This window comes from Convolutriloba macropyga, chromosome 2, assembly GCF_964194025.1.
Source record: "Convolutriloba macropyga chromosome 2, txConMacr16.3, whole genome shotgun sequence".
Lineage (NCBI taxonomy): Eukaryota > Metazoa > Xenacoelomorpha > Acoela > Convolutidae > Convolutriloba > Convolutriloba macropyga.
The window spans coordinates 68,309,941-68,334,901 of record NC_134469.1 but is presented as its reverse complement, the minus strand read 5'-3'; the positions used below and the strand labels follow the sequence as shown (position 1 = coordinate 68,334,901).

The window sequence follows — 24,961 nt, the reverse complement described above, 5'->3', positions numbered from 1 at the left end:
TTTTAATATCAAAACCGACTACCATTGGATGTATTGCTTTTGAATGACAAGCAAAGGTTCGCTTTTGGTTTTAGGCAGCTTAATCCGGGGAGGGTGACCTCTGTGCGTGAGGATGAAAGCTTGAGGGTGAGGGAGTGCGGGTCATAAAAAACTTTTAAACATGCCCTTCAAACTATGAAATTTTGCCTCAAGCGCTCTTCAATAATTTTGCTGAATTATACACTTAAAGCTTATAAAAACTCTAAGAGAGCAGCTCAGCAGCATGTCCTCAGGCTTCAATTTTGCATAACAAGGCTCACGACTTCTTTCGAGGGCAACTAATAATCGTGAATCATCAACGCGAAAGTAACTTGACAACCATTGAACTATTTGAGATACTCTCAAAATGTATTCATTAATTTTCTCTCTAGATTAAAAAGCTTAACATAACCGACTAACGTCGGAAGAATTGCTCTCGAACAACTAGTGGGATCTCGAATCTATTGCATTTTGCATCAGTTGGAGCAGTAACTAAAATCACTAAGGGGACTTCAAATGCCGTCATTAGAGGTTATTATATGCCACTATAACCACTTATAAAACAAGGCGGCTCGGTAATGTGCAATGGAACATAAGGTTCCGACCCCGCCCATCCACAATTTTGGCATAATTGTCTACCAAATGAGGAACAGATAGAAAAACCCAAAAAATATTTTTTGCGAATCCCAAAAAAGCCCAAGTCTTTTTCAAAAAATTCTGTATGAACGATAAGATAACCTCCAAAACAAATAACTCAGTGGAGTAAAAATTGATGCATTAGATTGCTGTAATATGTCAATATTAAGAAAGCGAGTCAAAACGAACAGCAAAATCAAACAACAACAACAACAAACATTAATTACATCAAAAAATTTATGTCCCTCTTAAAAACTAAATTTAATAACAAATTCAACATACCGTCAGATAAACCTGAAACTAAACAAAAAATAACTTATAAATCACCAGAAAACATATGCGACCAGTCCATAAAAAGGTTAGGTAACAATTATACAAAAAAGAACAAAAACAGAAAAGTAAAAAAAATTAACTTATTTTTTTGAAACAATTAACTTCAAAGTAATAAATACCATTAGGAATAAATTAATATTACCACAAATTTGCGATTACCACTGCTTCTATAGAAGGGCATTAGGACCTGACCTTATTCATTTTTTAGAGCGGCTAAAAAGAACAACAAAGAACAAACAAAATTTCAATTGAAACTTGCCAGAAAACGCTGTCAAAACCGTCAAGCCAAATTTTGGCACTCAAAATATATTTGATTGCGCCTTCTTCAAACAACTATAATGTAGTACGTGGCCATTCATTAGTAAGACTAGGTAACAAGTAGACAAAAAAGCGAAGTGCTAAAGTATGTAATACTTTTAATTTTTTTTCGAAACAAAATTACATTCAATGTCATGAAAGGCATTAATTACAAAAAGAGCTATTTAAATATCGTCGTTTTTTCAAGAAAAGGAAACTCTCGAGACCTGTAATTATCCAGAATATTTCTTGCATCTACAAAAAGAACGTCAAATATGACAAAAATCAAATTAATTTAATTTTTTTTTGTGAAAAAGCGGTGTCGAAGCCAGTAAGGTCATAACAAAATCTTTAAAAAAAAAGATTTTGGGACACCAATCCCTTTTATTCCCTTGACACCCATAATGTCATATTTGACCTGTAATCAACTAACGAGATTAGGTAACAAAAAGAAACATAAAAAGAACAAAATTGCGAAGTTAAAAAAGTTTTTTTTTAATTTTGGAAAACGATGGGTTTGAAAGTCATAAAAGCCACCAGCTATCTGCTAATATCAGAATATCGGTTTTTCTATTCTTCCATAAAAAGCCAATGAAAGCTATCACTATACAGGAAAATTCATACGACCGAAACGACAAAGTATAAATGACAGTTAAGACAAAATTAAAAAATTCAATTGATTTCTTCAAGAAAGAGGCGTCGAAGCCATTAAAACGATGATTTATATCTTTCAGGATTTTAATATGTTCAATTGTGCTTTAATTTGAATGCTAATAAGGTGACATGAGAACTGTCAATAATGTGATAATGTGACAAAATTAGAAAACGTGAAAAACTGGCAAATATCAAAACAAACAAAAATCTAAAATCTTGTAGTATCAAAGCCAGAAAACAATAATTTCAGGCTTAAAACTGCAACCGAGAATAAATGTTCACTCAGTAGAAAGAAGAAGCAGTCTTTTTTTGCTGACACTAAGCTGGAAGTTGAACAAACTAAGAAAAAAATAGAGGAAAAGTTAATTAAGCCATTATTTATTGAAAAGTCAATTATTTTTAAAAAAGAAACGACCATAAACTTTCAATTAAAAAACTAAATGCATTAGCCTGGAGCTGTTTAGCAAGCGAATTGGTTGGACCTATCACTCCTGAGCTTTGATTTGATATGTTCTGTTCTTTATTATTAAAAAAAGTCTTTTTTTAAAAAAAAAAAGACCGACTGATTACAACCCGATTTTTTTTGGATTGTAACAGTCCAAGAATGGCCCAAAACTACCCCTGTTAATACTTATTGTCCGTTAAGAACAATTGATTTTTCGAATGTTGTAGATATAGATAATTTCTGAGTTGAAACTCAAAATAAATTTTGCATTTTTGATAATCAACGAGTAAAGTTAGCAAAAAACGGCAAAGTTTTAACTACAAGGCACTCTCTGCGGACTCTGAAGTAGAAATAGCCCTCCTCTGAGTCTACAAAGATTGTATGAGTGTTGTTTGGGGGTGTACTGTAGGCAAATTTAATCAAAGTGGACTAAAGTAGCTTATTTCGTGCTGTTGTTGATGAAAAAGGCTAAATTTTGAAATGTTTATCCAGATTTTTTGACCAAAAAATTAAATCAAAACAATCAAAAATGCTTGTTCGTCTTCAAAAATAAAATCAACGACACTATTCTTAAAAATTTAGGCAAAAATTCCGGAAAATGTGAATAAAAACAACGTGAATTCACTCTTCTTTTCTCAGAAGTTTAAGCCTCGATAACTCCCTGTAGAAAACGAAAATTAAAAAAATCTTTTTAATTCCATATTCTACGCTGGACGAGCTTTCTAATGATACCAGTCTCAACTCTCTACGATGAATATATCGAGCGGCGAAAATTCACGGAACAAAAAAAACCCAATTGAGTATATAGTTCCTCCCCCCTCAAGAGGGTCGGAACAATTAAAGTAAACAATACTCCAATTTCTGCGCACTGTTCATTTGACTTTTAGTAGTGAACTGCCACCGCTTCAGTTCAGCTGCTGACACTTGTAAATGAGAGCAAAATTAAACTCAAGCAAAACGAAAAAGTAAAGGTCGTAAAATTCACTCGAAAAATCAAAACGGCCAAGTAAATTTTTGCATAAAAAAGACTGACACGTTTACAAACAACCGGAAGAAAGAAGTAGAATAAGACGCCAGCCAACCACTAACTGATTGAACTATTAAGTTCATTATACCATTCTTTTTAAAATAACAAACAGGAAAGAAAATACCATGGAAAAAGCAAATTATGAAAATTTTCTCTGCAAAACATTTCATAGTTGCGATTTCAAAAGAAGCGCTTATATTTTATTGCACGATATGATTTAAATGCGTTTACCAAACAAAAACCAAGTGGTAGAAAATCAAAACCAACGGTACCTTTCCAAGAAGGACAAAAACAGAGCAAACAGAAAAAAATTAAAGCACGAAACTAAAAAAAACCTGATAAAAGTCTTAACAATTCTCTGAAAATTGCTAAGTCAAAATAACTGATCTCAACATACCTGAACAAACAACCCTTACTTATTCATTAAACAATCACGCGACACTCAAGCGCAATAAAGACACTCAACAGATGAGTAAGAAATGAATGAAAACTGCAAAAAGAATTAATTTATTTTATGAAACCATGTGCTATCAAGCCTTCAATTGTTTTCCCTTAATAATAAAAACCGTAGCACCAAACCTAATTAAAATCAGTTTGATAAAATATACTTTCTTTTTTGCTCTTCCGAAATCTCGAAAGCTGGTATGAACAAAAACACAACTCTTACCTCTCTCCACTCTCCATTTTGTTCAACAATATAGGAAAAATGCATTTTTGCACGTTCAACATTGACAATTATATCCTGTTTCAGAAAAACTGGACAGATTAAAAAAATAAACGGAAGAGTTCCGGAAACGACTCGAACATGTCTTCGCCAAAAACAGCTAGGCGAATAACTAGTTTTTGATGGCAGTGAGTATCAAAGAGAAAAAACTATTTTAATGGAAAAATATTAACTAAAATTATTTTCAACGAAAACAAAAATTTGATTTATTTTCTAAATTGTTTAAAAGCAAAAACAACGGGAAAACAATATTTCAAGTAATAGAGACAATTTAATTGATCACAAAAAATCGGACAAGCCAAAATAAGCACAAAATCATCTCTTATTTTAAAATAAAGCTAAAAACTAAGTTCACAAAAATTTTAACAATTTTACGGCATTTTTGTCTAATATCAAAGAAAAACGCTCGGAACCAAAGAACCTGTATTTAACTTTTAATAGAAACTGGCCACACGAGCATTATGCTTAAATTCAGTTTCAATTAAAAGAAGTTAAAAACAATAATAGGCCAAATAGGCCTGAAAACGGAGAATTCACTGAAAAACTTCAATTAGCATAAAACTCCCTTCAAATATCACAAACCTTTGAAACGCTATCAAAACATCATGCAAATTATAACTTAAGTCTGATATAACCTTTTAGACATGGAAGTTTCAAAAAAAAACAAAGAAAAAACATTTTCAAAAAGCCGCACGAGAACAAAAAAAATTTGCTCGCTTAGCGAAAATTTTTTCACACCTACATTTCTCTTTCTATTTCAAAAAAAGACAAACAAAAGAACCGCTATCTCTTTTCACCGCTCTTCGAATTTGTTCACTGAAACAACTTCAAAACTTTTACTCCCTGAACCTCCGGTTTTCTTGCTCGCTCACAAAAAACAGAAAACCATTACACCTCTTTGAGTCGTAAAAACAGAAAAGAATTAAGACTCTTCGAGTCTTAAAATAGATCGACAAAACTCCTCTTCGAGTGGTAATAAATACTTCAAACTTCGTTCGAGAGCAATTAACAATGAAAAAGAGGTTCGAGCAATTCTCTTTTCCCGTCCTCTGTTGTTTCTTCAGTTTTTATCTTCTCTCAGCTACAGCGTTGCATGACTCCCGATAAACGTTTAAAGTTAACCTAGTTTTTTCAACAGTTTATAATATATCCACCGTAGCATGAAAGGTGCATTTCTGCATCAAGCAAGTCAAAAATTAGCTTTCCCAAGAAAACAGTCCGCAAAACCCAAGAAAAGCTTCTGATGTTTTTGATTAGATGTTGCAAAAACGACGTAACATAGTAGCTCAACAAATTCACTGTTACCAATGGAAGGAGAGCAATGGATATAAATTTTATTGAGTCTCTGAGAGCCATTAGCTTTCTATAAGTTTCGTTATGATAAGTCTGATTAAAATTTGGGTACTTACTTTAGAATCTTTAAAATATTCCAACCCTAAAATAAATTGGTAAGTAATAAGCTTGTTCAATATTTTAAAATATCCCAACTGTATTTACTTTAAAATATCCCAACAGAAATAAGCACAATTAACTAAAAAACAGCAGTATGCAGTCATTTTGTACAACTAAAACGCCAGCTTTGATCATACCTTAGCACAAAAGCCCATTACTGATTCTGAAATTGAAGCCACTCTATTTTTGCATTTCAGAAGAATGCACTGTAACCGGAAGGTCGAGCAAACTATTAGTCCATGAATGCATTCTTGAATCAAAATTGGGCGACCACCGATCTTTTCCTTGAGTTTCAATAGTTTTTGATAACTTTGACTCACATGGATGCCGTTCTCATCGTGAAAATTGACCAACTGAGAAAGCCTAGTTTTGAATAATTCCATGAAAAAATGTCACGTTATGTTTTATGTCTTTTCAAATAATCGCCTTTTCAAGTCGTCTAACATGAAATTTAGAAGAGAACATTCTTTGACAGAGTCATAAGGCATTTTGTAGCTTTCTTGAGAGAGAGAGAGAACATAGAAGGTAACAGCTTTAGGAGGCAACTACGTCAATTCCCCCAACACCCCCCTGTGGATCGTCTGGGTACGCTACGTCAACCATTAATTTCTCAACCTTGCTGAGGCTTTTCTGCCAAGGATGAACACAAGAGTTAACAATCTGATTGAGTGCCAGAAACTCATTAGCTAAATCGGCAACAGACAGTTGCCGATTCACAGCGATTTGCGTAGTTAAGGCCACCTCTATTGAGACCGAACTTTTTGAAAATCTCGAACAGTTCCTCTTCCATTCCAGTAATTATACAACCATTGCTACCACCAGTGCTGTATAATCTTTGAAAAATACAGCCCAATTTCCGTAATGATGCTCCATAAAATAAAAAACAAAGTAGACTCCTAACGAGTCTCTTGGGCGTGGGCGTGCAAGGCTTTTCCTAAGTTCAAAGTTATCCATTGATTATTTAATGAACAAGAGGTCATCTTTATTACTGTGCGTTGCAATATGACGTTATAGCACGATATTTAATCCTTTTAAAATTCCCATAGTCCATAGTTTCCTTATAGGAGATAAGTAACTAATGAGTAATATGGAAAACCACTTTTCTTTGATATTCAACCATTTAGTGATTTTATTTACTTGGCAATTGCAATGAACAATTAATAGGTTTATCCAGTTAATATTAATTCTGTTAATTTTAGATTGATTTGCTGAGCAATTGCGGTTTAGAAGCACTTAGTAAGAATGAACGAAGACTGCAATCAGCCTATTAAAAAAACTCGAGCAAAATGTCGAAAAAGGGGGGAAAATTTGAATAAAGCGGAGCAATAATTTGTTTGACAACGTAAAAAGCATACCAGGATTGTCCTGCATAAATTACCTTAAGTCCCAAAAATTTAACTCACAATGAACCTAAAAAATAACACGTTTACAGCAACAACAGCGAACTAACAGTCAGCAAAGCCCATGAAGCATCGTATATGCGCAAAAATAGAACAAAACAATTCGAAAATTTAATTTCAAAAGATTTAATGTTTTAAGAATCACTAAAAACAACACTATCAAAATATTGACTCTTCGCATCCTTGCGATGAGTACACAATACATCAAGCTTGTGGGAATCAATCACAGAAAGAGAAAAAAATTGACAAAAACTAAATGAATTAGCAAAAATCAGAACAATCTTCGAACGTCGCATCAAAGTAAGAGAATCTACCAACTACATAATCAAATCCATAAAAAGTAGCCAAAACTTTGAGCCAATCAATTGCCCTAACTTTGCCGCACACTAAATTCTGAGACAGGAAAAACAATAAATTTTTGCAAAACTCTTTAGAGAACAAATAGTGTTACAAAAAACACGAGCTGCGGACTGAAAAACTTATTTTGGTTAACTAAATCCTTACTTACGTCGAGACTTTTACCTTAATGGTCTTTCGATGCCCTAAAAATCAAATAACGATGGGCCTCATCCCACCTATTTCTTCCTCGGAGAAGAAAGAATCCTTTCTAGCTTGAAGCATATCAATTTTTTCGAGGCACTCTGGACCTTCGGTTACAACTTACCACTTAAACCTAGGGTTGCCGAATTCGACCCCGCCCAATATTGAAGTTCTTGGCACTGCAAAACCTCCAGGTTGTTCTGATAGAGATTTCGACCTGTGGAAAAGAACGCTTGGACTTACGAACTTCTCCTCTCAGATACAGCATATTTCACGTTGGTTTATTCTGACTATGAGTCATACGTGAGAAAAAATGAGAGCAAATTTAGTGATTTAATACCTCCCAATCACTTTGAAAAGTTGTCTGATTATTTGAAGAAAGCGTATCTTACCGTAAACGAAGTCTGAACGTTCTAGTGCGCTAATGTTCTGGTTAACGCGGTTTCTACATAATCTCCACGTACAGGAAGCAAGAAAACATGGACTGACAGTAATAAAAGAGATCGCATCCTGGCGATATGGTTGCTCGCAAAGCATAACTCAGATTGAGGATCCTCCGAAACAAGCATGCGTTCGACTCTAACTCCACTTAGACAAAATTCTTTTGAACAAAAAAATTGGTTTTGAGAATGATCAGTCATTTATGATCATCAAAAAATCATTAAATATAGATTTTTTCGCAAAGGTATTCAGAGGTATTCAAGGTTCAACATTACTCATTTTTTAAATGGGAAACTTAACACCTAATTCATAACTGTTTCATAATTCCTAAAATGCCGATTTGACGTTAATATTCCAAAATTCCTTAATGTTTTAAATTTATTCCCAGAGAATTAATCGGCAGCGTGGGATGGATAAAACTGTTTATTATAAGAGTAGATAAGTCAAACACTGTCTCATGAGAAATATATCCATCACTCTCCAAAAAATAGTCATAATACGATAGAAAAAAGCGGCTCATTAAAATAGTATCAAATTCACCTCAAGAACAACAATTGTTCAACTTCACGGCACTTGTTTTGTTCCGGTCCACTTTAGTGGTGAGGAACAATATATCAATTGGTTTTTTGTTCAGTCAATTTTCGCCTATCGATATATTCATCGTACGTGATTGTGAGTGATCGTGATCATTTGAAAGCTTGTCAAGCGTAGAATTTCAAATTCAAAAGATTTTTTTTAATGTCCACTTCTTCCCCAGGAGTTACGGAGGTTTAAAGATTTGTCAACGTTACTCTAACTTCCGCTTGTTCTGTTCACATTTTTTGTAATGTTTGGTTGAATTTGGATCAAATATGATAAAATAATTGATAAGAGTCTCAATGGTTTTACGTTTAAAGATAGAAAACAGTTGGTGAATTGCTTGAATCAACTGGTTTGGCAACATCTTAAGATAAATTTTTTGAAATTCAGCTATTTTCCCTTTCTTCACTTAAAAATGAGGCCCATTGGGCCCACTTTGACCGTTGGTGCAGACATTATTCCTACTCAAACAGTCTTCCTTTACTCAGACGCGCTAATTTTACCTCCAGTTCAAAAGCAAGTTTTCTGGAAAAAACAGCCTTTCGGTAATTTACCTCAACATTAAAATTTTCTTTAAAAAAACTTTTGCGAATTTTAGAACATTTGAATTTCTTGACAGCCGCACAGCGATTTGCATTTTTGCATATTTTCATCCCGATTATACAAAAGTCTTTTTTATTTAAAGGTTTTCTTAACAAGAGGTCCCTTAATGTTCTCATAAGATCCAATGAACCGATTTTGAGTAACTAATGGTTTTTATGGCTCAGACAAACTGTTTTCGTAAATTTTTAAATGAATTCTTGAGTTTAGCTAACTTCCGATGTTCTCCTTGTGGCCTTATAACTGAGTCTAATTAACCAAATATCCAATTTGGTATCTAGGGGGCTATTAAAGAAATTATCTAATGCTTTCAGTCGATACATCCATAATAAGTACGCAGTAAGTATAAGTCGATGCGTATCTAAATTCATAATTTATTTTTGAGAAAATGACGTCCTCGTCAAATGAGCTAATTCGGTAACATTTGGACAATTTTTAGCATTATTAGAGCAGCATGAGCAAGACCAGTCTTTGTCTCGTCGTATAAATCAAAATTAAATCGGATTGCAAAGGGGCGCTCCATACATTTTTTCGAAGAGTTTTCTTACGATACTTACAGACCTGATGAGTTATTGAAATTAAACATTTACGGTCAAAACGATGCTAATAGACATACTAAAAAAAATCAGCAAAAGCATGTTTTTTTGGCTACAACAACGTTTCCATGAAATTATTTGAAATTTTTAGTTCTGTCTGTATTGTGTTTGAAGTGTAGTATTTTGACTTATTCTCACTACTGACAAAAACAACGTGCTTCCTAAGCAGTAGCAAGTTAAACTACTTACCATTCTTGAGTTGAAAGCTTACGGTTATTATGTTTTAAGGTTTAAAAAAATGCTTAAAATAAGTTTTTTTTGAGATTTGCCACTTTCAATATTACTTCTGCAACCCTTTCACGTACTCTTAGACTAGAAGAATTCCTTTATTTTTCCAGTGAAAAATAATGTATTCTTCATTGCGATTTTAATATTTAAATAATGGTTTTTTGGCGTTGACACTACGGTATTTAAAATTATTTTCTTTTATTTTGACCTTTTCCAATTTTTGAGGTTCCCTTTTGCGGTCTCGTCCGGTCATCACATTAATGGCACTTCAATGACAAGTCTCACATCTCGTTAACAGCGTTGAAATAAAACGCCATTGATTATATTCAACAATTTTCCTGAAAATATTTTAATTTTATAGGCTTCGACATCGTTTCCTCGCAAAATTAAAATGACTTTCTGACTTTTGCTTGTATTTGTTCTATTGCAGTCGTATTACATTCTCGATAATGACACGTCTTAATGTTATTGTACGGTATAAACAAAGCCATTGAATGAAATCGGTTGATAGCTAATTGCTTTCATGAATTTGAATTTATGTTTTCAAAAAAAGTAAACGTATTTTCTGAATTTGCCTTTTTATTTTCTGTCTACTTGTCAATTGTTCTCAATAAAAACATATCCTATATCCTTTCTTGTTAAATGGAAATCATCTCAATTACTTTACTTTCTATCTGATGCTATTTTGACCTTTTCTTTGTTTTTATTTTAAATAGACATTCAGTTTTGGTCGTAAGTAATGCTTGTTGTTTTAATTGATTTTATTGGTTGTCTTGTTTCATACTCGCCTTCATAGTAGATATCATCGGCCCTCTAAAAAGTTTTTGATTTATTTGTATATTTTTTAGAGTTTAAAGCGATTTTTCAAATGGATATACCAATTATTGTTGAACAATATCGGATTTTTTAATAATAAGTTTTCTATCTCTTCCTCATTTGGTGGATAACTAAGTCAAAAATATTGTTGCGCGGGGTCGGAACATTATGTGCAAACGCAAATTACTGAGCCTCCATGTTTGGCTGTCTATTCCAACGAGGTCTAAGCTGTAGAAGAGCTACAAATACATCACGTTTATTTTTAGTTGTATAAAGCGTCCTCTTCCAACTATTCTCCAGATTTCAGCAACATTTCAGTTAACACAAATCCGGGTAAAGACATACGAGAGGCAAAATAGGAAAAAATAAATTACTGTAAATTGTACTGGAACTCAACATTTGATTTTGAGAACACTAAAGATACTCATTAAATATTTAGATGCGATGATTCTTATCTAGTCTAGCTAGTATATCATGGATTGATTATGTATGATAGACTGCCAGTTAGACTTGGTAATAATAACAACTTTAGAGATAGTCAACTTTAGAGATAGTAAGTTGCACTCAAAAATTCGTTGTACTTTAAACACTCAAATTTAGGATTAACTTCTTGAGTTATTACTAATTTATTTCATTTTCGATCAAATGGCTTTTCGACTCACTTTCTGGACTCTAAACCAAGCTCTGGCACTAGGCAATTACCGTTAAAGTTTACAAAACAGTAGTTCTAAAATGAAATCTCATCCTAAAAACGTGCATCTCATCAATACTTGAATTGACTTATAACGAATCAATCAAAAGAAGGATAATGATAATACTAATAAATACATTTAAAGACATAACTGAATGTTTTGAGATATCTAACAACAATAAAATTGAACTGATTAATTTACATTTAAATTAACAAATACCCGCAGCAAGGTTTAGAACGGACACGGATTTTTCATCGTAACATGTAGTAACAGGAAGCGTCAGCGACTGCATAATATCTGAATCAACGTTTATCAGTTCAATCAGAAAGTTCTCTACTTCACGCGGAAATATTGCACAGGGGAAACTGAAAACTCTTATTTTGCACGCCTCTCGATTTGAACTCGATCAATGTGCGTAGATACATTAAATGGGCGTAGGCTCAACTTGTGGTAATAGTTGTGAGTTCTGTGCTGAGCTTGATGTATTCGTTATGATTGAGGCATTTGATAGGCTAGCGGTAGCAGCCGGCTCAGTTGTGATTTGATGTTCAGGTGGAATGCGATTTGCAACTGATGAGGCGTTGGGCGATGATGAGGTTGATTGTTTTAAGGTACTACCCGACACTTTCGAAAAAGGTGAGTTTTTGCTAGGTTGTAAAGAAACTAGAGCACCAGTCGTGTTTGGCACAAGATCTTGCTTCTCGCGTTTCTTCGCGTGTATGTAGAAGGCAATCTTCCCGTGCGCTCCACACCATTTACCTTTCGGCTGGACTGCCATTGTTAACAACTGAGACATTTTGGCGCTAGAGTTAACACTGCCCATATTTGGACCATTGTTAGTGGATCCCGTGGGCGGATAATGCATGTGTTGATGAAGATGACTATGTAAGTGCTGATGGAACTCTGGTCCCTTGGTGTACATAGGTTTTGTAGATATGCTTTCTTCCATCACTGGAACACTGGGGAACCTAGGACTACTTTGGGATGCGTAAGTAGTAGGTCCAGGCACTGTTTGCTCGGTAACCGCTGGCTGCGGTCTTGGACGTCCGCCTAGAAACGTCCCGGCATGTGGATAGTTGGGTGGAACAGCGTGATGCATTGGGACCGGTCCATTGAACCCTGGATTGTTCAAATAAGTTTGTGGTCCTGTTCCATGAGCTATCATTGTTGTTCCCAGCATATGAGGTGGGAAATTTGGTCCAGACACATGGTTTGCAAATTGGGCTGGATCTGGGTATGGTGGGAATCCTGGCGGTGAATTCATATTCGGTATAGACTTATTCATTTGTGGATAATACGGTAGAGGAGGTGGCGCGCCTAATGTATGAATACTTGGAGCTTGGTTAGGTAATTTCGGCGGTTCCATAGTCTTCATTCGTACAAAATCATCCGCTTCATTTTGATTGTCAACCATGGACGTTGTTTCCTCGGCTTGGTAGTCTAATTTCTGACCCATTTTCTTGTTTGTTTTACTTTTAACATTTCCTAAGCTACTGCGGTCTTCCTTGTGATCAGGCGGAAGGTTGAAACTAACCGACTTAGTGGTGGTCACAGTCGCTGCTGATGTGCCCGCGTGGCACACATTACTAGCTGACAGACTTGACTTCAATGTAACTACGGGAGAGTTGATAGATATTGACGCCTCTAAAGTAGCTTTATTTGATGTTTCAGAAGACGACATAGATGACGGTAAAGGTGGTTGAGGTGGGATAACATTTTCAACATTAGGTGCAGGTTCAGGGGGTTCGGTTTTCACTTCATTCAGTTTTTCAACGGGTTGCGTTACTTTTGGTAACTTTCTAGGACACTCGGAACCAGAGGAGCACTCCAATTGAGTCCAATCGGATTCCTTTTTGTAAGATATTATTGCGTATTTGTCCAGAACGTATAAACGGCAGCATTTTTTGAAGGACGAAATAGGAGCTGTTGGCTTATCTTTAACATTCTCCCCATTAATGGTTTCCACGTGCTCTGTCTTCGCTTTCTTAGCTAAAGGCGCAGCCGTGTCACCAGATCCACTTCCAACTACATCAGACATTCTGAAACGTTATGACAAGTCAACCAGGAACTCTTCGTCTTAATTCACTTCAACTACTAGCCAAAAATGGCAAATGCTCTAAACCAGCGAATGAGCTAGCTCATATACCGAAGAGAGGAAGTTTTTCCACATTTCCTACGGGCCTTACATTAAGAGCAAGCAAAGGTATTAGAGTTATCAATACTAAGTTAAATTGATTTAAAACTAAAATTTGAAAGCATAACCGACTAACGTCGGGCGAATTTCTTTCAAACGACTGGCGAGCGGTGGGCTTCGGTAGTAGAAAGCTGGACCTTAGGGATATATCAGGTGGGTGTGAACGGAGTGGGGGGGGGGGGGGGTCAAGTGATGGGGGTAGGGTTGTGGGGAGCTCCTCCAAATCGCCTGGTTGGAGGAGATGGACGGGTGGCGTTGGGGGAGACAAAGTGGGGCCAAACTTAAGATTAAGAACCGAACTTCACACCATGAGGTTGTCTGCTCAAAACAGCATTGGTGAAACGCATTCTCAGACACTGGTAAGGCGCAAGGCTCTAAGAGAACTTACTGCCCTCTAGGCGCTACATGTTTATCCCGTTTTCGAGGACGAAAAGTCAAATGGGTCAGACGAAAACTCGGTCAAGCAAAAAATCGCATTAAAGAAGATCATAGGACTAATATAATTGCTACAATTTCAATTAACCACCTTAAAAAGACCAACCCACTTTCTCAAATTAAGTAGAATTTTTTTCATTTCCCGCTTGCTTTACCGATGATTGCTCGGAACATCAACTTAAAGTTTCAATTCATCCATAACAATCTTTACATAATCAATTCAAGTGTTTCTCGATATGAAACCTCATCACATTACTGCTCAGGTGGCCATTTGGCCTGTACAGAGAAACAAGAGTCGGTTGGGACCCATTGCAAGAACTCTTTCATGAGATAGCTAGGCTCTTCCTTCCATACCTCTTTTAATTTCGCTTTAGAGTAACAGTTCCTATTGATCAGTGCATTCACCAAAGACTCCGTACGCTCTTGCAAATTACTCCACGGCTTGTTGATTACACTCGGCGGAGATACTAATCTATCAAGAAACTGTTCAAAAAATTGAAACACTTTTCCTTGCAGCAAAAACATTGCAAATAGCTTGTAATATTTCAAATTAACAGGGTGCTTGTATTCCTGTGATTTGATTGGCCAAGCATTATTCGCGTATGTGCAAGACATCTGACACTTGATGACGTCACTTTCTGCATCGTAAAAAGGTGGTGGATTTTCAAGCGGATCGGAGAAAGTGCAATAAGTAGGGAACAAGTGAGGAAGCCACGACTCTTCTATCGCAATTGAATCCTTAGCGTACACTTTGGAGCTTTCCTGTATGTCCTGGAAGGCGATCCACTCAGGAAGTTCTAAAGCTAAAAACAAATCAGCTCAAACATTGACATTGTCGAAGTCCCATGAAGAGGTCAATTACTTAAAGTAGTATAAAACTATAACAACATGATACACTAAAGAAATCTTACTAAATAGATATACTCATTAAATAGAAAACAGATTCACGTTTCGTTCGGCTGAATACAGCAAGTTTGTGGAAACAAAAATGTGTAGATATGCGGTGAAGATCCGAGGGCAGAGTCGATACTTACAAACATACCCGGCAGATACCCCTTAGAACATAACCCGGAAAATATCCGCCGTTGATTCCCATAACTCTATTGGGATTGAAAGAAAAGAAAATATCAACAAAAATTGATCTTTGTATAAAAACATTTTTAAGTGCGATTTATTTTGATATCATTTCGTAATTGAACATATTCCTGTCTCTCAGTGAGAGGCTACAGGGTCTAGTATCAATACCAATGAGCATTATAGATAGTAACTAAAACTTCTGAGAACGAAGTTCAAGTACCGGTCATCTAAAAATGCGCTTTATGGGTTTATCCCGTTTCTATTTCTGACTTTGATTTTTTATACCGACTCTCTTTATTTTGAATTGCTTTGCTGAGCAGCTGCTATTTAAAAGGACTTTCAGCAGAATGGCAGAAGAGTGAAACTACCCCAGAGAAGTCAAAGATTTCACGCAAAATGTCGAAAAAGCGGCAAAATGGGTAAAGCGAAAAAAAAGTTCGACAAAGTAGAACAAAATAGGAGCGCTATAATAGCCGGCTGAGAAGATGAAGGCGGCTATTAAAAAGAGGCAGAATCTGTCTTAATCTCATTCGTTGATTCTTTGAGTTCTTGGATTGTCAAAATCCCCTTAGAGAAAAGAGAATGATCAGCCTGAATGATGTGAACATAGCCGACTGGTTGCGGGAACAGCCGAGAAATAGACTTGTCCGCCGTAAAAAATAGATAGAAACAGATACAGATATGAGTTGAGAACATATCGGCGCCGCAATGCAATTCAGAGAAAATGTATCATAGAGAACTTTTGCGCCTATCCGAGCAAGAGAATTTTCTGAAACAATAAAAGAAAAAATAGCTTTAGACGGCAAAACCAAAACATAGCAGTACAAGTCGTGAATTACAATTCAAAGAATTGGGCAAATTAAAGACTGGATTACCGTTCTCCTTAGAAGTACAACTTTTGATAGTAAACAAATCACATACCCATAGGTAATTCTACAAAAATATATTATTTATTAAAAGAAAAAGCCATGCATGCAATTCAGCTGAAATTGCATGAACGAATGAGCAAGTAGCAGATATGAAGAGGTTGTGACGTCATATGGTCGTAACAAAAATTTTGAAAAAACTGGCCAGAGGAATTCCGGAAACGACTCGAAATGATATCCTCCAAAGAAAGTGGCTTTTCAAAAAGCAAACATCTCTACAAAGAAGGCATCAACGCGGAGAAAAGCAACAGCCTTAAGTCAAAAAATGAAAGAGAATTTGCCAGAAAAAACTAACAAGGAATATTAGAAGAATTCAATTTATTTGCAGTGTAGTACAAGTAAATATACAAACAAAAACCGTTGTTTCATGCAATGAAAACAAGTTATCCAATCACAAAATATCAACCAAACTTTAAAAAGCTCACAAACATCTCTATTTTCGAGGAAAAGAAAAATGAGAAATTGTGTAAAATTTCTATTTTCTTCAAATTTCATAGGAAGAGACAACTTTGTAGCAAAAAAATTGCATTCGTTGAAGTAAATAGAGTTACAGGCATGAGGCTTTAATTCAATTAACAAAAAAATCAACAAAACAATATAATGATTCCAAAATCGCAAAAAGACTGAAAATCAGCAAAATAGTTAAAAAAACCGTCAAATTAACCAACAGAAAGACGAAAGAAAAAGATTATAATTCAAAGGAAAAACAATTTGCAATCAAATTCAGACCACCAAAAAATACGTAAAATTAATTATATGTCAAAAAGTTCAAACGATAATTGGAATCGTTTGAACAGTTTGGAAAAGGCTAACCTGAGGAAAAGGCTCAAATCATTATTATTTAACAACTGATAAAAGCAGAAGTGATTACAAATATGTCTCAGGAAAATCATAGACTGCTACATGCTTGAATGAGAAGAATAAGGACAAAAAAAAAACAAGAACAAAGACCACTTCTTCATTTTGTAAAGTTTAAAATAAAATTTAAAGAAAAATGAATTAAAAAAACAATCACATTTCCTTATTTAACATTAAATTATAAAGTTATCCTCCGGTATAACCAAAAACTTAAGAATGATCGATCAAAAATATAAAATTTTACTGATATAACAAAAAACAAACGATTGGAAATATTGAAACATAGCTCGCAGCTTAACAGAAAATAGCCGCAAAAGCTTTTTAGATCTGGAGTCTCAAAAAGAGTACAAAAAAGAAACAACTAAACGCTGAGATTTTATATTTTAATAAAGAATTTGTTTAACTTATTGCTTCTATTAATTGCTCTCAAATATTTTCCAATTACAGTGACGAGCTTGAATGAGAAGAATAAGGACAGAAACAAAAACACAAGAACAAAGACCACTTCTTCATTTTGAAAGTTCAAAATAAAATTTAAAGAAAAATGAAGTAAAAAAACAATTACATTTCCTTATTTAACATTAAATTAAAAAGTTATCCTCCGGTATAGATTAAAATGTTTTTAAAACAAAAAAATATTTTGCAAATTGTCAAAAAAATTTTCAAAATTGCACTATGACAAAAACTGTGCAAAATTTCATATACTGAACGCCACAAAAACACTGAACTGCTAGTAGAACAAAAACTAGGATCCGTGACAGTGCACAAAAAACTTTCTTGTAAGTGAATCCGAAAATCAAACACAGACAAAATTAGAAAAAACTGCCAAAATCAGGCAAGCATGTGTACAATTCTATAAAACAAAACATACCTCACGTTTCAAAGAGACATTTAATGCATGAAAGATCAAAGTTATACCGCCATACGCACTGATTTTTGAAAGTTTTGAAAAAAATCCGCTTAAGATCCAAAAATGAATTTTAACAAAGCCAAAAATGAAATTAAAAATTGGGAAACGTGCACATTTAGAATTTCAAAAGGTAATATTAGACTCTTAAAAACTCTGGTATCAATTTCAGAGGTTCACCTTTTAATACAGCTTCTTGTAAAAATTATGCCTACGCAAAAACAAAAAATTATACACGAAAAAACTGGGTAAATGGCACAAAAAACGGCTAAAATGGATATCTAAACCCGGTATTCTGTCAAAAAACACTTATCAAGGTCGGAAAGTCAGTCACTGATCGAAGCGCATGATCAAAAAATTTCCATCACTCAGAAAAAATTATTTTACAGGGCAATTTTACTCTCTTTCGCTATTAGGTCAGAACGTCGTCTGAACTAATTAGCGACAGTATGCGAACTCGCAAACACGATCAGATAGTATGAAAGTCGGCTTTTGTTTTTTACATTCTCCCTCGCTTTCCACCGGAACAAGAGCGTGAGCTTACTAACGATTACAAATTTAATGGATATCAAAATGTGAAGAGGAGATTACACATTACAGTGGGTATAATCGGGATAGCTGACTCTCTTTGGTCTACTTCTAACTTACGGTAGGCGTACTGGTAATTACTGTGTCAAACAACCATTTGAGACATACGATTCCTCAGAACGTGCAAACAAAGCTGATTCCTACGATTTGCGAGTTCACTCGGCAGAGGGGTTTCTAGTGCTGTTCTTTCAGTGGACAGAAAGCCAAAGACCACGCGTAAAAAATTTGTGACTTCAAAGTATAAATATTTAGTCCACCAACCAAAAACTTAAAAATGATCGCTCAAAAATGTAACATTTTACTGACATAACAAAAAACAATCGAGTGGAAATATTGAAACATAGCTCGCAGCTTAACAGAAAACAGCCGCAAAAGCTTTTTAGATCTGGAGTCTCAAAAAGAGCACAAAAAAGAAACAACTAAACGCTGAGATTTTATATTTTAATTAAGAATTTGTTTAACTTATTGCTTCTATTAATTGCTCTCAAATAACTTCCAATTAGAGTGACACATGCTTGAATGAGAAGAATAAGGACAGAAACAAAAACACAAGAACAAAGACCACTTCTTCATTTTGAAAGTTTAAAATAAAATTTAAAGAAAAATGAAGTCAAAAAACAATTACATTTCCTTATTTAACATTAAATTATAAAGTTATCCTCCGGTATAGATTAAAATGTTTTTAAAACAAAAAATATTTTGCAAATTGTCAAAAAAATTTTCAAAATTGCACTATGACAAAAACTGTGCAAAATTTCATATACTGAACGCCACAAAAACATTGAACTGCTAGTAGAACAAAAACTAGGATCCGTGACAGTGCACAAAAAACTTTCTTGTAAGTGAATCCGAAAATCAAACACAGACAAAATTAGAAAAAACTACCAAAATCAGGCAAGCATGTGTACAATTCTATAAAACAAAAAATACCTCACGTTTCAGAGACATTTAATGCATGAAAGATCAAAGTTATACCGCCATACGCACTGATTTTTGAAAGTTTTGAAAAAAATCCGCTTAAGATCCAAAAATGAATTTTAACAAAGCCAAAAATGAAATTAAAAATTGGGAAACGTGCACATTTAGAATTTCAAAAGGTAATATTAGACTCTTAAAAACTCTGGTATAAATTTCAGAGGTTCACCTTTTAATACAGCTTCTAGTAAAAATTATGCCTACGCAAAAACAAAAAAAAAACTATACACGAAAAAACTGGGTAAATGGCACAAAAAACGGCTAAAATGGATATCTAAACCCGGTAATCTGTCAAAAAACACTTATCAAGGTCGGAAAGTCAGTCACTGATCGAAGCGCATGATCAAAAAATTTCCATCACTCAGAAAAAATTATTTCACACGGCAATTTTACTCTCTTTCGCTATTAGGTCAAAACGTCGTCTGAACTAATTAGCGACAGTATGCGAACTCGCAAACACGATCAGATAGTATGAAAGTCGGCTTTTGTTTTTTACATTCTCCCTCGCTTTCCATCGGAACAAGAGCGTGAGCTTACTAACGATTGCAAATTTAATGAATATCAAAATGTGAACAGGAGATTACACATAACAGTGGGTATAATCGGGCTAGCTGACTCCCTTTGGTCTACTTCTAACTTACGGTAGGCGTACTGGTAATTACTGTGTCAAACAAGCGTTTGAGACATACGATTCCTCAGAACGTGCAAACGAAGCTGATTCCTACGATTTGCGAGTTCACTCGGCAGAGGGGTTTCTAGTGCTGTTCTTCCAGTGGACAGAAAGCCAAAGACCACGCGTAAAAAATTTGACTTCAAAGTATAAATATTTAATCCATCAACCAAAAATTTAAAAATGATCGCTCAAAAATGTAACATTTTACTGACATAACAAAAAACAAACGAGTGGAAATATTGACACATAGCTCGCAGCCTAACAGAAAATAGCCGCAAAAACTTTTTAGATCTAGTCTCAAAAAGAGTACAAAAAAGAAACAACTAAACGCTGAGATTTTATATTTTAATTAAGAATTTGTTTAACTTATTGCTTCTATTAATTGCTCTCAAATAACTTCCAATTAGAGTGACACATGCTTGAATGAGAAGAATAAGGACAGAAACAAAAACACAAGAACAAAGACCACTTCTTCATTTTGAAAGTTTAAAATAAAATTTAAAGAAAAATGAAGTAAAAAAAACAATTACATTTCCTTATTTAACATTAAATTATAAAGTTACCCTCCGGTATAGATTAAAATGTTTTTAAAACAAAAAATATTTTGCAAATTGTCAAAAAAATTTTTAAAATTGCACTATGAAAAAAACTGTGCAAAATTTCATATACTGAAGGCCACAAAAACACTGAACTGCTAGTAGAACAAAAACTAGGATCCGTGACAGTGCACAAAAAACTTTCTTGTAAGTGAATCCAAAAATCAAACACAGACAAAATTAGAAAAAACTGCCAAAATCAGGCAAGCATGTGTACAATTCTATAAAACAAAAAAAACCTCACGTTTCAAAGAGGCATTTAATGCATGAAAGATCAAAGTTATACCGCCATACGCACTGATTTTTGAAAGTTTTGAAAAAAAATCCGCTTAAGATCCAAAAATGAAAATTAACAAAGCCAAAAATGAAATTAAAAATTGGGAAACGTGCACATTTAGAATTTCAAAAGGTAATATTAGACTCTTAAAAACACTCTGGTATCAATTTCAGAGGTTCACCTTTTAATACAGCTTCTAGTAAAAATTATGCCTACGCAAAAACAAAAAAAAATTATACACGAAAAAACTGGGTAAATGGCACAAAAAACGGCTAAAATGGATATCTAAACCCTGTATTCTGTCAAAAAACACTTATCAAGGTCGGAAAGTCAGTCACTGATCGAAGCGCATGATCAAAAAATTTGCATCACTCAGAAAAAATTATTTCACAGGGCAATTTTACTCTCTTTCGCTATTAGGTCAAAACGTCGTCTGAACTAATTAGCGACAGTATGCGAACTCGCAAACACGATCAGATAGTATGAAAGTCGGCTTTTGTTTTTTACATTCTCCCTCGCTTTCCATCGGAACAAGAGCGTGAGCTTACTAACGATTGCAAATTTAATGAATATCAAAATGTGAACAGGAGATTACACAACAGTGGGTATAATCGGGCTAGCTGACTCTCTTTGGTCTACTTCTAACTTACGGTAGGCGTACTGGTATTTACTGTGTCAAACAACCATTTGAGACATACGATTCCTCAGAACGTGCAAACGAAGCTGATTCCTACGATTTGCGAGTTCACTCGGCAGAGGGGTTTCTAGTGCTGTTCTTCCAGTGGACAGAAAGCCAAAGACCACGCGTAAAAAATTTGTGACTTCAAAGTATAAATATTTAGTCCACCAACCAAAAATTTAAAAATGATCGCTCAAAAATGTAACATTTTACTGACATAACAAAAAACAAACGAGTGGAAATATTGACACATAGCTCGCAGCCTAACAGAAAATAGCCGCAAAAACTTTTTAGATCTAGTCTCAAAAAGAGTACAAAAAAGAAACAACTAAACGCTGAGATTTTATATTTTAATTAAGAATTTGTTTAACTTATTGCTTCTATTAATTGCTCTCAAATAACTTCCAATTAGAGTGACACATGCTTGAATGAGAAGAATAAGGACAGAAACAAAAACACAAGAACAAAGACCACTTCTTCATTTTGAAAGTTTAAAATAAAATTTAAAGAAAAATGAAGTAAAAAACAATTACATTTCCTTATTTAACATTAAATTATAAAGTTATCCTCCGGTATAACCAAAAACTTAAAAATGATCGCTCAAAAATGTAACATTTTACTGACATAACAAAAAACAAACGAGTGGAAATATTGAAACATAGCTCGCAGCTTAACAGAAAATAGCCGCAAAAGCTTTTTAGATCTGGAGTCTCAAAAAGAGTACAAAAAAGAAGCAACTAAACGCTGAGATTTCATATTTTAATTAAGAATTTGTTTAACTTATTGCTTCTATTAATTGCTCTCAAATAACTTCCAATTAGAGTGACACACGCACAAACACTCACTTGACCTTATCTCTTTGTATAAAAGCAAAGGAAAGTACATTTCAGAGTGAGGAAATCAATTTTGAGACTGAGGAAAGTCATGTGTCAAAAACTAAATCACAAGAACAAACAAAAACTTTGCTCAAGAACGAACAAAAAGCAGAATAAAAGTGATTCTGACGTCAAATGGTCCTAACAAAAATTTTCACGACGAAATGGAAAAAACAACCGGAAGACTCCGAACCAACTCGAAGTAGATATTCACTTAGACCACTGCCAACTACTCATTAAACAAACTTATTTTTGGTCGTTATTTTGAATTAATAACAGTAAAAAAATATGAAAAAATCAAATCTTAAAATATGATACAGAATTTCAGAAAATATCTTCACAACTTGCGACCCCTAAACAATCATTGATAAAAAACTTGCAATTTAAGTTCTTGTCATTCGCTAAACTACCGCCAAGTGAAAAGAACTATAAATCTGTACACACGGAGAAAACGGAGAAAAAATTTATGGTATACGAAGTTCCCAACAAAGCGCTAAATGCTGCTTCCCAACCTACAAAATGTCCGATGCTGCTTTACAAAAAAATATTCCGAGACAATTTTTCTGCTCAAATCGTGACCCAAAAAATGCCAGTCAGGGAACCACTCGCTAACCAACAAAGAATTAAAAAACAAAAAACGATAAAAAAAACAAAATCGCATCCTTTATTATATAAGATGCTCTATATAAACCTGAACTGCCACCGCTTACTAACAGCACCTATGATAAGGCTCTCAGTTAACAAGGGAACAAAAAGTACTGGAAAAAACTTAAAAACAGAAGGAATAGGCAAAGTTTCTCAAAACCAGAAGAAAGCGAAACAAAATCTGAATAAATTTCATTCTACAATAAACAGAACTAAAAATGAATATGAATAAAATTAATATATCGCCAAACACGATAAAACAACTAACCTCAACCAAAGAAAAAAACCCCAATTGCTATGAAAGAAACTGAAGAATATTGCGAAAAGTCCTTCAACAGGCCAGAATGGCGAAAAATAGCTCAAATTATCATCTAAAAGTCTAATAATTGCCTCAGACGGAAAACAATGCGTCCGAACATTCTATTGATAGCCAAAAAGATTGAGGGAAAACGTTTTCGCAGAAAAAGTTAGAATTAAAACTAAAAACCATCTGAAAAAACGTCTGTGATCAAAAAATATCGCTAAATTAATGAAAATTTTTTCACACTTACTTTTCTCGCTCTCTCTATCAGAATACTGCATGAACGAAAACCACTATCTCCTTCGCTCTAACTTGACCTAAACACTTGTTTTCACGTGCGGCATTTGACGTTGCATCCTGTGAAAAGAGAAGTCACTGATTAAAAACAAACTGACCCACCGTAATGTTACAGTATTATCGATGAATTAATTATACTATTATATAACTAGCTCAATGAAATTTCGAAATAAACCATGGCAAAAACAACAGTGACAATGGGAGAACTTATTGCTATTAGATATATAGAAGCAAATTTAACATAGCCGGCAGATTGCCGGAATAGCTGCGAAAGAATAGACCTGCGTGCGGTATAATAGAGATAGAAACAGAGACAGATCTAAATGGAAAAAAAATCGACGCCGCTAAAAAAAAAGATAGGTAAAAAATGTTCAGCGATAAATTCAAAAAGATTGTTAAATTTCATCCCGCAAAAGCCCCTTATTAGGGACCTTTACTGCACATACGAGTTCCTTTGACCTTAAACAAACTCAAATTAAACTTAATTAAGTTTTAAAGTGCAGAAGTCATTTTATTGAGTGAGGTAAGTCACGTATGATTAAAATCTAATCACACAAAAAAATTTGCTGAAGAGAGTGAGAAATGACGTCACGTGCGCAAACGCCGCTAGTAAGAGCAAGAAGTCATTCAGAAAATTTGACTTTTTCAGCTTTGCTGTGTGAACAAATGTAAAACGAAAAAGAGCGTCAGACGACGAAACAAAAAAACATAGCAGGACAAGTCCTGACGTACAATTCAAAGAATTTTCATTGACTAAACAGAAAATTTGACCTAGAACGGACTATGAATGGATTGGGAAAACCATTTAGAAAAAAAAATCCGATCTAAAAAATAGAAAAAACAGTAAAAATCAAACTGAAATTGCCGCATGTGAACAAAAAACCACTAGCGAGAAATCGAATTTTTGTTGAAACACCGTTTTCTCACTCTACTTTACAATTAGAGCGAAAAAATTTCACGCCGCAAAACCACTCGCTTTTTCGCTCCACTTCCTGTTTCGGCGTGACCAAAATCACTACTCCAATTTGACTTCAAAAATCATGAAAATGTGTGAACAGATCTTAAAAAAAGACAGCGCCCCAATACAATTCAAATTCTTTGAACTGTAAAAAACCAAGAGCACCGCAATATAGCTCCGCTCAGCTTGCAGCTATAAAAAACCCGTCTATACCTAATCAAT

The 24,961-nt window shown here is 34.4% G+C and overlaps 3 protein-coding genes across 3 annotated transcripts in view; 1 reads left to right on the top strand and 2 right to left on the bottom strand.

Annotated features, from left to right (window-relative positions):
- The window catches only part of LOC142334645 (uncharacterized), a 98,715-nt gene extending 92,964 nt beyond the window's left edge, over positions 1 to 5,751 (bottom strand). Inside the window, exon 1 of the mRNA XM_075382846.1 lies at positions 5,724 to 5,751. The gene's annotated coding sequence lies outside the window, so the exon portion shown is untranslated. The remainder of the gene's footprint in view (positions 1 to 5,723) is intronic.
- Positions 1 to 24,961, top strand: part of LOC142334647 (small ubiquitin-related modifier 2-like) — a 442,392-nt gene that overhangs the window by 233,723 nt on the left and 183,708 nt on the right. The gene's annotated exons all lie outside the window — the stretch shown is intronic.
- Positions 14,281 to 24,961, bottom strand: part of LOC142334642 (putative ATP-dependent RNA helicase DHX37) — a 43,723-nt gene continuing 33,042 nt past the window's right edge. The window contains exon 9 of the mRNA XM_075382840.1: positions 14,281 to 14,910. Within this exon, the coding sequence (XP_075238955.1) occupies positions 14,360 to 14,910 (551 nt within the window). The 3' untranslated portion in view covers positions 14,281 to 14,359. The remainder of the gene's footprint in view (positions 14,911 to 24,961) is intronic.